Source organism: Drosophila albomicans, chromosome X, assembly GCF_009650485.2.
Source record: "Drosophila albomicans strain 15112-1751.03 chromosome X, ASM965048v2, whole genome shotgun sequence".
Lineage (NCBI taxonomy): Eukaryota > Metazoa > Arthropoda > Insecta > Diptera > Drosophilidae > Drosophila > Drosophila albomicans.
Genome location: NC_047627.2, coordinates 32,963,102 through 32,978,482, shown reverse-complemented (window position 1 = coordinate 32,978,482; position 15,381 = coordinate 32,963,102). Strand labels below are relative to the sequence as shown.

General features: G+C 38.9%; 1 protein-coding gene across 5 annotated transcripts in view; it reads right to left on the bottom strand.

Moving 5' to 3' along the window:
• LOC117568070 (integrin alpha-PS2) overlaps nucleotides 1-15,381 on the bottom strand; it is a 43,856-nt gene that overhangs the window by 2,393 nt on the left and 26,082 nt on the right. For 2 of the 5 annotated variants that reach the window (XM_052008612.1, XM_052008608.1), the window contains exons 5-10: nucleotides 10,984-11,110; nucleotides 6,399-6,460; nucleotides 5,325-5,373; nucleotides 3,340-3,414; nucleotides 1,261-1,655; nucleotides 56-939 (exon numbers count right to left, since the gene is read on the bottom strand). In XM_052008612.1, the coding sequence (XP_051864572.1) occupies nucleotides 56-939; nucleotides 1,261-1,655; nucleotides 3,340-3,414; nucleotides 5,325-5,373; nucleotides 6,399-6,460; nucleotides 10,984-11,110 (1,592 nt within the window). The remainder of the gene's footprint in view (nucleotides 1-55; nucleotides 940-1,260; nucleotides 1,656-3,339; nucleotides 3,415-5,324; nucleotides 5,374-6,398; nucleotides 6,461-10,983; nucleotides 11,111-15,381) is intronic. The other 3 variants (XM_052008614.1, XM_052008615.1, XM_052008616.1) reach the window with 3 other exon arrangements.

The window sequence follows — 15,381 nt, the reverse complement described above, 5'->3', positions numbered from 1 at the left end:
TAGAGAGGAACACAAATTAGCATTTGACACTATAGTTGACATCTCTGGCACTCACTTGACATCCACATGCAGATCGGGCTCACAAATGTTGTCGTCTCCGCAATTCTTCTGAATGTTGATCGCATCGCGTAGCACAATCTCACGATTCTGATCGATGACCGGCTCCAGAACATCGCGACGACGTCGCACTAACGATTCAGCGGGTCGATTGCTGCGCAGATTGTAGCGCGCTTCGACTTCCAACGGCGTCAGTTTGTCCTGCACGCCATCCATGAGATAGACGGTTTCATTGAGGCAATACCGCTGGCCATAGTTGAGGCGAATGGTCTGGTTACGTATGTTTTTGCCCTCGTCACGGAGGAAGAACATGCGGGGATTGCGTGTCTTCTTCGCATCGAGCAGCCAGGACACATCAAAGTCCAATTGCATGGGCAGATAACGTCCGGTATAACTCCAGCAGGTGCTGAGCGGCATGCAGGGCACCCACTTGTGATCGCGTTGCAATTGACACGTGCGCTCATCCAAACTGATCAATTTCGAGGTACTCGAGAACAACGTCTCAGCATTGACAGCGGCCACGGGACGCGACCTGAAGATATAAACCTGATCGGAGGCATAAGCGCCAACAGCAAGATCGGGATATGTGTTGTTGTCCATGTCAACGCCGCCGGACAGCGAAAAGCCAAATGTGTGCGGATAGGGAGCGGACTCCACCAGCTGTTCGGCCCGGATGATTTGCGAAGGTTTCGCCAGCGGACCCGTCTCTGAACCATGATAGATGTACACGACACCGCGACCCTCGGGACCGTCATAGGGTGCGCCCACAGCAAAGTCACCGTAGCCATCGCCATTCACGTCACCCAACGTGGAGAGCGCCAGACCGAAGCGACCCTTGGTATGGAAGCCATCGCGTATGTGTTCCCTAGTCCAGTGTTCGGCCTGCCAGGTGTAAAGCGGTTAAATAAATTTAGGGATATTAAGAGAACCCCGAGCTTTAGGGAAAATAACTTAGGAAGCACTTAAAGCGGGCAAACAGCTTCTAGGACTTAAAAATAATTTAGAAAGCACATAAAGATTTACCATAAGCGAAAGTAAAGGTACGTTTCAAGGAAAAGAGGACTTTTGGAAAAATGACTTTAGAAGAAGTAATGATCCTCTTCAGTACCTCAGGAGTAATTAAGGAATATCTTCAGAACGACAAGGAAGTTCCTTAAACTTTGAAGAACTTCAAATTAAATTACATAACTCCGCAGGACTTACCGGTGTGTTGCCGCCTTGCAGCAGAATATAGACACGTCCCACATCGTACTCGCCCTCAACTTTGCCCGGTTCGGTATACATCGGTGCACCAATGATCAGATCGTCGAGACCATCGCCATCCACATCGCTGGTGGCCAAGGCATAACCAAAGTACTCGCCAATCTGGCGACCGGTGATGTTGAAGATGTTAGCCATGTTCCAGCGATTGACAACGATCTTGCCCAACAAATTGGCACCACGCGGCATGCCAATAGCAACATCTTCGCTGCGATCGGCATCAAAATCACCGGTGATCATCGAGTAACCCAAATATGAATCATCGTTAGCCGATGTGGACTCAGCGGTGGAGAATACTTGATTCTCCGGCTTGGTCACATCCTGTGAAATCGCTGTACCTGTGAATATTGTGGTACAATGATTAAGTGGCTCCAAAATGTTGTGCGATTTATTCACATTGTTGTTTTTGATTGTTTTTATTGGTGTGAGATGTGTTTGTGTTTCCATTGTGTTTAGCTACGATTATTGCGGCATGCTGGATGATAACAACAACATCAACAATATCAACGACAACAATAACAATAACAACAACAAGAACAGCAACAATTGTAATTGTAAACAAGTCAATCAATAGTTCTAAATAATTGTACTACAAGTTCTACGATACAAACTACGAGCTACGATTTGTTGTACTACGAATTGAAGATATTATTAGTCTTTAGACCCAAAATGAGGCATGCGCTAGGTGATACATGCAACAAAACACCCTGAGGATCACACTACGCTGCGATCCTCGACCGCGGTTAGTAACACAACTTAATAGCCAAGACCCGAACCCATAACGAAAGCTCATGCGCACAGCTTAAAGGAGCTTAAAGTTCGCTTACAACTTATTTTCTTAGTATACTTAATGACGTACGCGGCTCAAGCGAGAGAGTGCGAATATTGCTCGCTCTCAATTAAATAGTTTAATTGTAGACAAATTAGGTTCATGTTCATGTCAACTATCACGTTAATTGAGGCTTTATTTTTGCGTTGTAATGTCAAATTCGCGTGGCAACATTATATTCAATAAAAGTTGACAATTTCTTGGCAAGTGGGCAGCACTAAGTGCCAAATTGAGACTTACTAGATTCTACGTTAATGCTTAATCTCAGAAACTCTTCTTAAATTCAATATTTTTTTTTTGATTATTCAAGTTTTTACAATTTAAAAAACATATTTTATCAGTTACGCTGAAAGTTAACATGAACACAAGAGGTTGTAAGGAATTTCGATACCTTGCTAAGTGGCAGCACCAGAGTAGCAAGTGGGCAGCCCTTAAATCTAGCTTGAGCGGCGTGCGCAGATTAAGACTCTGATATTATATACTAAATGATATGATACGTATACGTAATACGTATGGATGTGTGTATGTGTACTAAATATGTATGTGTGAGCGATGCTTAGTGGAGACAACAACCAGAGCTGCAGTTGATGTGCACCTAGACGAGACGAGACGAGACGAGAGACAGGCAGACATGACATTTTGGCGCGTTTTTTTGCGTATTCCTCGTGTGGTGCTTGGATGCTTTATCGAGCTTTGCCGCACTCGTTTCATTGGTGGGTTAGCGAAGCGTTCGATGAGTGGGCGTGGAGCGTGGGGGCGTGGCGTAGGCGAATTTAGCGATCGCTGTCAAATCGTGGACAGGGGAATGACCACTCGTAACGATAGTTTTCTGCACCGACTTGACAGCCCCTCGCAGAGATAGATGATGAGTTCGAGTTCGAATTCGAGTTCGAATTCGAATTTGATTATAATATTATCACACACCATTGTTTATGTGGGGGTAGTAGGGGGAGGGAAGGAGCAGGGAAGCGGGCAAAGGGTTTAAGGCCATTCGTCAATTATTATTTATATATTTTCTTTTTTACAATTTGAATTATTTAAATTGTTTGTTTGGTTTTGGTTTATTTTTAGGCACTTTATCGATTTCATAGTGTGGTGTGGTTAATGTTGATCGATCAATAATAAATGTTCTACATAAGGTATTTCTTTTTGCGGTGAGAGAAGCGTAATTTGCGTTTATTATTTATTATTACCTCCAGTGCCGAAGGGCTGATAAAAAGGCGGCTTAAATGGAAACTCGGCATCGGGCGGTATTGAGTAGGTTTGTCCTTTTTTTGTTTGTTTTCGTGGTTTAATATTTGATAGATTTAAGGTTTTATATTGTTGGATTTATTTGGTTTTAATATAGCAGAAGTTTTGATACGGTTTTTGGTTTATTTTTGTTTGGTGATTGGTTGTTTGGTTTTTTGTTTTTTGGTTGGTTGGGTTGAACAACAGACACAGGTCATGGCGTTCGGTACAGAATGCATACGATTAGATCGATTTGGTCGATTAGGAGAGGATGATCGCATTTTTCAGTTCATTTCAATTTCGTATTTGGGTTTGATCGAAACATTTGAAAAATTTTGTTGTTGTAGTGCATGCATTTTGCGCCGACAGGCAGACAGAGTGTGAATAGAGGAGCAAATACAGAAATATAAATAGAGAGGAGAGAGAGAGAGAGAAAAAGAGAGAATACATAATACAATATTAATCAAATGGAGACAAAAAAAAAACAAGGTAAAAAAACGTCATCAATTAGGAGAAAACATGACGCGTACAATTACAGTTATCGTTATAAAGTTATAAAGTTACGATTACAGTTTACAATTACGATTACAAAATACGATTACAATTTACGATAATATCGATATACAGTATATATATATTATAGTCGAGAGCGATTGAGAGATGTATACATTGTCAAAGGAAATGCAGCTATAACTCGATTTGGGGTTAAGTTACGATACAATTACAATAGTCAATAAATCAATTTAACAAATTATCATTAATTTTATGGAGCTGACTACACGATAAACTTAATATGTGGTTAGTTCCTCGGCGCGTCGAGCGTTGTCGAGCTGCACAAATGCATTATGAATGTGGTTTTTGCTTATTTAATCTGCGTTTCTTATTGCTTTTTTCGAATAGGTTTCATTTCTTTGTACTGTTTTTTTTTTTTTTTTTTAGCGGCGGCGACGACATTGAACGCACATTAAGCCCAATTGTGTAATGAACTTTGGATGACGACAACAACACTCGACAACACTTAAAAACTCATTATGACAAACTTAAGTGGCAGTCAGGCGATAGTAAACGATAGTAACGATACTATCGTCCAGCTGGCCAAGGTTGTGTTCCTCTAGCCAAACATGCACGAGACAACGCATCGCAATTAGGACTACAAACTAAACTAAAAATGGGCATCTTACACTATTCGAAATGTGTGTGAGGGAAATATTATATTTGGGAAAATAGGAAACTAAATCTAAAGTTTTAGGTTAGAGACATACATCGGGTAATCGATAGGTCGACTCGATAGTTTCATCATTAACAATTGCAATTATCCCAGTGTGTATTGTGTGTTTGTTTGTGAGGTTAGGGACGTTCTAAATTCTAAAGATGCTGGGGGTTCAAAAAATTAAACACAACTGAAAACTAAAATTAACACAAAGTTCAAAAAACGTAAATTTAACTTGGAAATCAGTGGACAATTGAGGGACATAGGACATAAAGTTCGAATGCAAAAATAACAAGACAAATTAAAGAAAGTTTTTCCTTTTAAAGGGGGAAAGTATAAAAATGTGTATATCAAACCAGAAACTACGGGACTACGGCACTTTGTCTGTGTTTATTTGTGTGTTTGTGTTTGTTTGTTTTATAGGAAAGGGGCTCAAAAAGGTTTCGTAGCTGGGCTTGGGTTGGGGGGATTGAGTTGGTAATGATGCTTAAAGTTCTAGAAAAAAAACTATAACTAGATACAATGGATACAGTAGCCGTTGTACTTAGAAGGTACCGATACGATAGTACAAATACAACAAATATCGAAAGTATCGAATATCAAATATTACAAAATACATACAAAGTACAAAGGTAATCTTGATTTATATTCAACTTGACAGCTGCTTCTTTACTTTTTCGCTAGGCTTAATTCATACTTGAGCGTAACTATCGGGTATTTAGCATGTCGTGCACTTACCTTGCCAGTACCAACTGCCGGGTGCGCCAATGAACAAACGTGAACCATTCTGCAAAAAAAAAAAAGATGCAACGTATAAGAGAATCTCTTGTAAATCTTTTGCAGTTTTCGATGCTGATTTCGATTGCGATTGTGATTGCTTATGCAAATGCTATGCCACGATTGCAACAAGGTGCCAACTAAACGTGCCCACGCCACATGCCGCATGCCTCACGCCTCACGCTTTACACCTAATGCAACACACTTGCAACCAATCCCCAAAAAAAAAAAAAAAAAAAAAAAATCAAAGAAACTCCCCAAACCCAAAGAATTCAAGCCCAAAACCTATCCCCAATGGCAATGGCATGCACATAATAACTGGAAAGTATTCAAAGAAGCCAACGAAATGCACGGCATGCCAGACTGATAAATACTCTACATTTTTGGTGGATAACTATTATTTTTTTTAAGCACGCTATCCATATTTCGAATGCAGTACTATATCAATATACCTAAAATAGCATTTGGTATATTCTTAGTATTTGTGGGTATATTAATTCGGTATATTTAAACATTTATACCACACTTGATAAAAATTCTAAATTAAAATACAACATATTAGCTTGGTGTATTTTAAAATATACAAAATTAATATACCGCATATACCAAATATATAATAATATAAAAAAATTTAAATGTATTTGAACATTTTAATTTAAATATTTGTATATATTTTATTACTTCTCGTAATTGTAATTTGAAGTGTCTATTATATGTCGTACATCAACAAATTTCTCTAGACTCAATAGTTTTTTAGAACTTCCTTTTAGTGAAATGAAATACTGTAAATTCTTTTCAATAATTTAAGCTCACTCAATAATTTTCTAGAACTTCACTTATAGTGATAAAATATCTTCAACCCATTTTTGTATATTTTCTAGTACTGTTTTGAAGTATCAAATCACTATTAATGAGAAATGACAAAATACTATATGCAAATAGCTCGAAATAATTTGAAATAATTTCTATATTTCTAAATAATGCCAAAGTGACACTCATAGCTGATGGACCCGCCTGCTCATAATGTGTACTTACACTGTTGACAGCCGCACTGAAGCCAGCTTGACACGAGCCCTGTCGATGATATCCCCAGAGGTCTGCAAAAAAAACAAAAAAAAAAAAAGAAGAGAGAATGATGATAAAGAGAGAAGAGAGAAGAGGAAACGATGAAGATAGGATGTCAGTTACAATTTCAGAATTGAGATTACAGCAAATGCTTATTATCTTCTCTGTGTCTGTTTACTTTTGTATTGTAATTTCGTCAAGAGCAAATGCAGTTGTTAAAAGACGAAGCGAAGGGAAAGCGGCAATAAATTGCAAATAATTACCAGAGCAATGCAATAAATTGAGCCAGTGATTTGTCAGGCAAAGAACAAAAAAAAATAGGACAGCCACACGAACAACATAAAAGGATTAGAGAGCGCGTCTGAGAGTATGATCCTCAAGGCAACAACAATGGGCACAACAGCAACATTGAACAGAACTGCGAACTGCGAACAGCCAGAGAATGGACATTGAAATGAAAATACAATAAACTACAGCGGCAGATTGCCAGAACAAAAGGCTGCAGACAGGCCCAGCCCCAAAGGCCAACAAACAGCAACAGCAACAGCAACAACAACAGCAACAGCAGCAACCACATTCATTGAGTTGGCGTCCGCATCCAAAACTGTTGACCACAAAAGCAAGCCTCCACATCCTTTTGTCGCTGTGCCTTTTTGTGCCTGCTGTTTGCCTTTGCTACCAAATAAAAATCACGCAATGCTTGCGGCAGCAGCAACCACTGGCAGCAGCAACATGTCGCGCTTTTTTTTTCCAGCTTTTTGCCTCGGGCAGAAAATCAACAGGCAGATCGTGCGTTTGATCAAATTAAACGATAACAATTTGTCTCCGAAGTGTTTCAATTTGAACGTTCAACAACTGCAACAGCAACAACAACATGTTGCTGGCTGCCTTCTCGCCATAAGTCAACTTTTAAGGCACACAGTTGAGACACAACAGCAACAACAACAGCAACAACAACAACAACAGCATTGAGTCTCTCTCTCACACACCGGACAACAACGCATTGTGCGTTGTGTGTGTGCAGTTGTAGTAATTCCCATAATAAAATCGCCCCCGTCTTGAATTACAATTAGTCTTAGCAAGGGCAGCAACAGCAACAGCAGTTGGACAACTGCGGAATCGGACTTGAACTGAAGAAGACTGAAGAGACTCCACAAGACTGAAGAAGAAGACTCTAAAGCGACGCGCCACTTGGCGGCGGTTCCTTCTCAACGATTGTCGCTCTCTTGGGCAGTTTTTTTGTTGTTGTTGCTTTCTTCTTTTTATACCCGCTACTCAAAGGGTAAAAGGGTATTTTAACTTTGTATAAAGTACATATGTTCTTGATCAGCCGAGACCACATAACCATGTCTATCCATCCGTCTGCCTGTCTGTCCGTATACGTTCGTAGATCTCACAAGCTAGAAGAAGTTGATTGATCTATATGGTATATTATATGACCTTTGGTGTATTTTAGTATTTTTGCGGTGTATGACAATCTGGTATATTTGACCCTCTATGGTATATTTCAAATGTAATACTTCAACGATATACCAAATATGGACTTCAGCATATTTTAGTATATTGCAATATATAATTTGGTATATTTTTTTAATAGAAAACCTCACTTATTATGGCAATGTGCCACTTCAACGATATACTAAATATGGCCTTTGGTATATTTTAGTATTATAAGACGATCTGGTATATTTTGGCCTCTATGGTATATTTTGAATTTAGTTCATCTGTATACCAAATGTGACATTTTAGTATTTTTATGGTATATTTGGTATATTTTTTATAATGGGTAGCGGGTATCTCACAGTCAAGCACACTCGACTGTCGCTTTCTTACTTGATTTTTTTTGTTGCTCCCTCTTCTTAACCCTTTTTTCTCCATTCTTTAATTCTGATTTCTGCTCTTTTCATTTTATTTATATTGTTGTTTTTTTTTTGTGTATGTTATTCGCCTTAACTATTAGTTTGGTATTTTGTGCGTTAAGTTGGTATTTATTGCTTTCAGTAATGTCGGAATGTGCTGGCCCAACTGTCATGTGATGAGTAGCTGCTGTTGCTGCTGTTGTTGCTGCTGTTGTCGCTGCTAATCATTTCACAACAACAACATCAACATCGACAGCGACAACACGACAACATTAATAACGCAACAACACCACTGGGTATTGAGTATTGTGGACATTGAGTCGAGCAGCGTCAGGAAAATGCGTTTAGAATCATTAAATTGGCCCTCAATCGAAGAATGGGAATTCGAATTGGGCTTCGATTGCAGTCAATTGAGCAATCGCTGCGCGAGTGTTAAACTAGTTCTGCGAATTTTGATTGCTTTTTTTCAGTGTTAAATACATATTTAAATAAGCAAATATTCGATTGGAGATTTAAGGAATTAAGGAATTGATATAAATAAGTAAAACAAGTAAAGAAGCTACAGGCCTTTTTTGAATAAGAGCAAAACAGTGCAGTATTACTCAAAAAATATACCGAATTAATATACTAAAATATACAAATGCCTATATTTGGTATATTGCTATTATACTACATTCAAAATATTCCATAGAGTACAGAGCAAAACAGTGCAGTATTACTCTAAAAATATACCGAATTAATATACTAAAATATACCAATACCTATATTTGGTATATTACTATTATACTACATTAAAAATATTCCATAGAGTACTATTTTGCCATACAACAAAATTCATAAATAACATCCACGAGTACAATAATTCCAATTGCTCAATAAAATTTAAACTTAAAAATAAAAAAACTGTCGTCCCTGCTCAATGCCAAATTCCAAATCACTTTCAATTGGGATTATCTTTTTCAGTGTCAAGAAGAAATGGTTCACTAAATGAGGAGATCATCTTGCAAATTATAAAATAAAGTCAGCTGATAAAGCGGTTGGCAGATTAGAAATGAAGAGTGGAAAGTGGAGAGAGTAGACGCTAGGTGCATAGATACTATATTGTACATATATACGCGTAATCGTGTGTATAATCAAGACGATGTGTGTCTCTATATGCTCTGCATCTGCTGTCGATGCTAAAAATAATCAAGAGCAGCAACAACGCCAGCGACCGTGCCACATGTGTGTCTTCATGTCCAGCACATACAGAGATATAGCTACTATATATACACATATATATATAAATATATGTTTGTATATACAACATGCGTATATAGCAGCCACATCTAATGTGATGACTAAGCAAACAAATTGGCAGTGAGTTGGGCATTAACCAAAAATATCATCCCTAATGCAGCACAAAATGATATCTCTCTGATATCTATATAGAATATTATTTTATGTTGCTACTTTCACGACACGAAACAACATTAGTAGAGCATCTAGTATACATATACGTATGTGTGTATAGCATATTTGTCGCAAGTCACGGTCCGTTGAGTGCTATAAATCTATCTTCGGAAGCAAAAGGAACTGTCAGGCATATTACAAAATGCTGGAGAATAACAAAGCTGAGCAGCGTTTCGATTGATCGAGCGTTACTATCGTTAGTAATAAATTACTCGTCTTAAATTCATGCAAGTTTTCTAACAAACAAATAAATCGACTAACAGCTAATTATTCTTCCCTCCAACTCCTATATTACTGAGTCGCAGAAAAGTAAGATTAAATATTTAAACTCTTCGAAAATTGATTAAAATATCGATCAATACTATCGATAAAGGCAACGTTTGAAAGGAGACTGAATAAAAGTGCGATTATAGAATCGAAGCCATAAAACATTCAATTACAAATGATTATTTACTCTTTATATAACTAAGGAGAGTAGACAACAATTTATTGTCTCAAAAAATCAATACTATCGATACTATCGATAAAGGCAACTTATGAAAAGAGGGTTAATAAAAGTAAGATTTTACAATCGAAGCCCCACAAAATATTATTAATGATTCACCATTTGCTCTTTTTAAAACCAAAAAGAATGGACCACATTTTCATTCATTCTAAAATCAATAAACCCAAGTTTAGATAGGAGGGTAAATAACATGTTGAAAGCCGTCAAAATATAATTGTGAATTATTCATTTACTACTACACTACTATCGATAAACACAGGCTAAGCAACCACACCCACTAATAAACAGTGAAATGGCTCTCAAATTGTACAGTACCATCGATTATTGCCAAATATTAGCCGCAGCTTATGGCTTACAGACACTTGATACTTGAAGTTCACACGGCCTGTGACTGACTGTGGTTCTTTCTGACTGTGGTTCTCTTTTATGGTCATTCGACACCTCCGCCTCAAGTCCTGGCCTTGGCTTTATAATACAATTTTTGCGCTTCCCTCGGATATTTTTAAAGAAGTGTTTTTTTTTTAGCTGCTGGCTGGTTGTGTAATTTGCGTTTAAAGGGATTCCCTGCTCGCACTGAGCTCAAATTACGTATAGAGTGCAAATCACATGAGTTGCAGTTGAATATGTTTCGTTTTTCGTTCCTTTCGTTTCGTTTTGGTTTATGCAGTCTGCGTATCTTCTGTCTGTCTGTCTTTGATTTCGAGTGGTGCGTGGATCTAATTCGGGGCGACCTACTTACTTGTGCGACACGGCGATATCTCATTAAACTGCTTGAAGTTGTGCGAGGTGAAGCAGGTGCCGACCGGATCATAGCGCAGCGCCCTCGATGGCGTCATCGTGTGGAAGACATAGCGCGGTGCGCAGGCCTGCAAAAAAACAAATACAAATACAGTTCATAAATGAAAACATCTGTGAAAACTGGTAGCAAAGATACTCTGCAGTAAGCGTGATATTTTCTTGATTTGTCGGCATATTATTTGTTGGTTTGGTAAAGTTTTAGAGTTAAAGTGCTGTTCCCAGATGAACGAAAGACCTGCGAAAAGCTTTCGCAAGTTCCACAAATTTTAGAGTGACCGTTTTTGTCCACCTTTATGTGCCTAAATTTAGCACGGAAATGACGATTTCGTTCATCTGGGAACAGCCCTTAAAGGATAAACAAAATTGTTTATAACTCCAAATATGATCTAGCAATAATTATTATGATTATGTGGCATACTTGACACACACCAAATTGTATAGCTTTAGCTCAAACAGTAACCGAACTCCTTAAAATTAAATAAGCAGATTGTAGTTTAGGTCCCACTTTTTCCTCAAAATATGAATATATTTATAGTTTATTGATTTATATTGAATTTAAGAGAATTTTCATTAAGATTAAATATGTATAATAAAATTCTAATTTAGGTTTCACTCTTGTTTAAAATATGAATATAATTATACGGTATTTATCAATATTTAGTACATAATGAGGCTTTTCATTATAAGTAGCTCTACTGAATCATTAATGTATTACGTAGAGCCTCTAATCCATCCAATTTGCATAACTTCAACACAAATAGTGTTCGTATCATCATAAGTTTAATTCAAACATATTTCATGATCTTCGCTTATACCCAATTGTCATATAGCTTACAGGGTATACATAAACAACATGAGAATTATTTAGCTTTGCGGTCAGCAAATGCCACGTTGTGAAGTTGTGAAAATGTGAAACAATAGCATCAAACAGATCATGAAAATGCTGCAAAGCCTAAAATGGCCAAGGCGAATTACAAGATGAGGACCGAGTCGACACGAAGCGAGGCAAGAAGAGCAGACAGAGAGGAGGAGGAGGAGGAGGAGGTGAATTAAGTCGAGTTGAGTTGAGTTGAGATGAGGTAAGCCGAGCTGTGTGCGATGAGGTAAGCTGAGGTACGTTATGGTACGCTACGCTACGTTGCAAGGCGAGGCGAGGCGACCCTGGAGCCTCCATCTCCATCTTCAACTCCAAGCTTCAGCTTCAGCTACAACTGTGCCTTGTCTGTCTTGTTCGCTCGCCTGTCTGTCTGACTGACTCTCTGTTTGCCTGTCTCTCTGTTCTTCTGTCTGTCTCGCTGTCTGCCTAGCTGTCGTTGCGTCTGACCGTTTGTCCCTCAGCCTCCCGGTCTCTACCGCTTGTGTGTATATACATACATATGTTATATATATATAGTTTTATAATGTATAAATGGCTGGCAGTTGGACATAAAACACGCACGCTCAGCGACAACGACGGGCGCAATACTTGGGCCTATGGCCCATGCCAAATATGGCTGGCATGCAGCTACAGCTACAGCTCGAAGCTCGCAGCTTCGGTCCGGCTGCGGATCGGAATCGTAGTGGCATTGTTTGATGCCCGCTCTGTGGCACATATGCCTGCAATTACTTTTACAAATTTATACATATTGTGCCATTTATGGCATTCGCCAGTGGCAGGATTGCAAAGCCAGCCCAACAGCAGCAGCAGCTCTATTGACTTGCCAGCAATCTTGAGCCTCTCCAGCTTTACCGCCTCTACCTGTGTTGCGACTGTGTCGCTGACATAAACTCCAAAATGACGCGCTATCGCCAAAAATGCATGCTGATCACATCACATTGCCAAGACGATGTCTCTCTCTCTCTCTCTCTATCTCTCTTTCTGTTGTTCTCTCTGGGCTACGCCCAGCTCATTCAAATGCTGCCCCCACTGAATCAGGCATGAATCTATGCAGTCGCATTATGCAAGGCAAGTCGCTGCCAAATCACAGCAACGACCAGGGAGTGAGGCAATCCAATTGCTCATCGCTGTTGACTGTTAAATATTTATTGCAGCCCTGGCTGCTGGCCTGAAGATCTGCATAGTCTGCATTCATATCGCTGTCGTCTCAGGTGCACTCAATGCACCCATAAAATCAAAATAAAGACAATCAGTTCGCCGCAGGCAAAGAAGTCCTTAGTCTGCAGTCTCCGGTCTCTGGTCTCCAGTCTCTTCACGTTTGGGACCCATTGAACAATTCAATTGAATTCATAATGCGACTTCAGCGTCGTATCTTTATTTGGTCCAAGTCCAGCAACGACCCGCAGCAGCAGCAGCAGCAGCTTGGTCTTGGCCCACCGAGCGCGGCCAATAAGTTAATAGCATTTTCCTATTAAAAACTTTATTATCAGTCCGAGGAGTGTAGAGAGCCCAAAAGACTGCAAGTTGTTTGCTTTTGCCTCGCTGTTCGCGGTAAAGATAGTTAGATATGCAAATGGCCAGGCAGTCGCCGTGAAGTGCCCAGCTGCCTCACGTTGAGCGCCATTTGGCCATTTCCAGTTCCTCATAACTTCAGCCATAACTGCATATGTGTGTTTGTATGCTTGGATTAGCTACTCCAGTTAGTGAAGATCATGCCATAACTTCATCTTCATTAGAGACTGGGTTAGATCAACATTGAATACGCAGAGCTTGGCTTTACCGCATTTACATAATGCTCTCTTTGTGTGTGCGCCACAATTCTAATAGATGAACTCATAACTCATAGCTTACGCCACCCGCAAGTCATCTTGTTAGCTTACATGTGCATGTAAATAAAATTGTGCTTTGAAGCTTTGCCGTAAGGTCGCCCTACGTTGGGCGCCTTGAAGCGAAACTCACTCAATTAATGCGCTAAGCTGCAATTTGAAAGCCTATTACTTGGATTGTTTGATCTCTCAAAGGGGCATTAACGGTGCTTGCAAACATATTTTCAATCGGTTTTCATTTTTTCCCCCTATTTTTTGTATGAGTATCTTTTTTTCGTTGGTTCTGCGGTTTGTTGGTTTATTGCCCATGTTGGGCAAGCAGAGTGCATACCGAAATGCCAGCGATAAATTTTTGAGACATTAAACTGCACTTTCGGGGAGAACGTAGTGCTGTTGTTGTTGAGCTGCAGCAACAACAAACTGGCAAAAAGTCAAAAGTCAACACGCTTGACATGGCCGACATGCAGACGTTACCATTGCGAATGCAAAGTTAAAAGTTCTGCGCAAGGATGCGAACGGACCCTCCGCCTTTTATTTTTTGTTTTTTGTTGTGTTGCTGCCTGTCCATATTTGAGTTCAATAGCGCTTTGGCAATTTTACAGAGATCGTGTCGATGATCATGTCGCAATCGCAGCAAAAAGCAACAACAACAACAAACAAAACGCGAAACGAGACCGCACGACATGCGGCACATGCCCCAACAGCAAAGCTGCAACACGGCTGCCCAAGGCAACGTCCGAATGCACCACTCCCAATACCAATACCAATACCAATACCAATAGCAATAAGAATAGCAATAGCACCAACCAGCAACCACCAACCACAATCCAATCCAATCACCAAACCAAACCGACAATCGGCAATTGTCGATCTCGGGTTCAAAGTGATGTCACCTTGGCATCGCAGTTCACATTTAGTTCAGTTCGCAACAAATACAGAACAGCAACAACAAAAATGCTGTTAATTTGTTCATCATTCGCATGGTTTCCATTTAAAGAAAAATCTAATAAATTAATCTACTTTGCCAGCATTCCCTTTCGAAGAGAGCATGAAGACTTTGCTGAATTGCTATAGATTGTTCATCTTATTGATGCTGATCTCTAAATAGCTACGTAACTAAATAATAAAACAAATATACAAATAAAAATTGTATTTAAATAGTAGATATCTTATTAGATTGAAAAGTGATGGAATAAAAATAATATTGCAATTCTAGATTTCAAAACTTTTCGATCTTAAAAAAAAAATATCTTGATTATTAAAATGTTTGAATTCCTTTCAAATTAGAATTACAGAATTTCTGGTGTTGTTGCTCAGTAAGTTGAGATGCCGTAAATCATTGTCGATTAATTTGATTTCAGATATTGCCTTCTTGGTTCAATTTTTAGATTTTTCTATTCTTAAAACAAGATTATAATTGGGAAGATTGGACAATCTAGTTATTTGTGGAATTTTGATATTGATTTAAAAATAAACCTTCTTGCTTTCATTTTCGCATCAAACAACCTTGATTCAACACTTTTTTTTCTAGATTTTAGCACGTATTTCATTCTGTGTATATACTACATATATATTTTATAATTGAATCTAAAGTTTTACTATACATTAAGTTGATGAGAAATTGTTTTCCAATTTA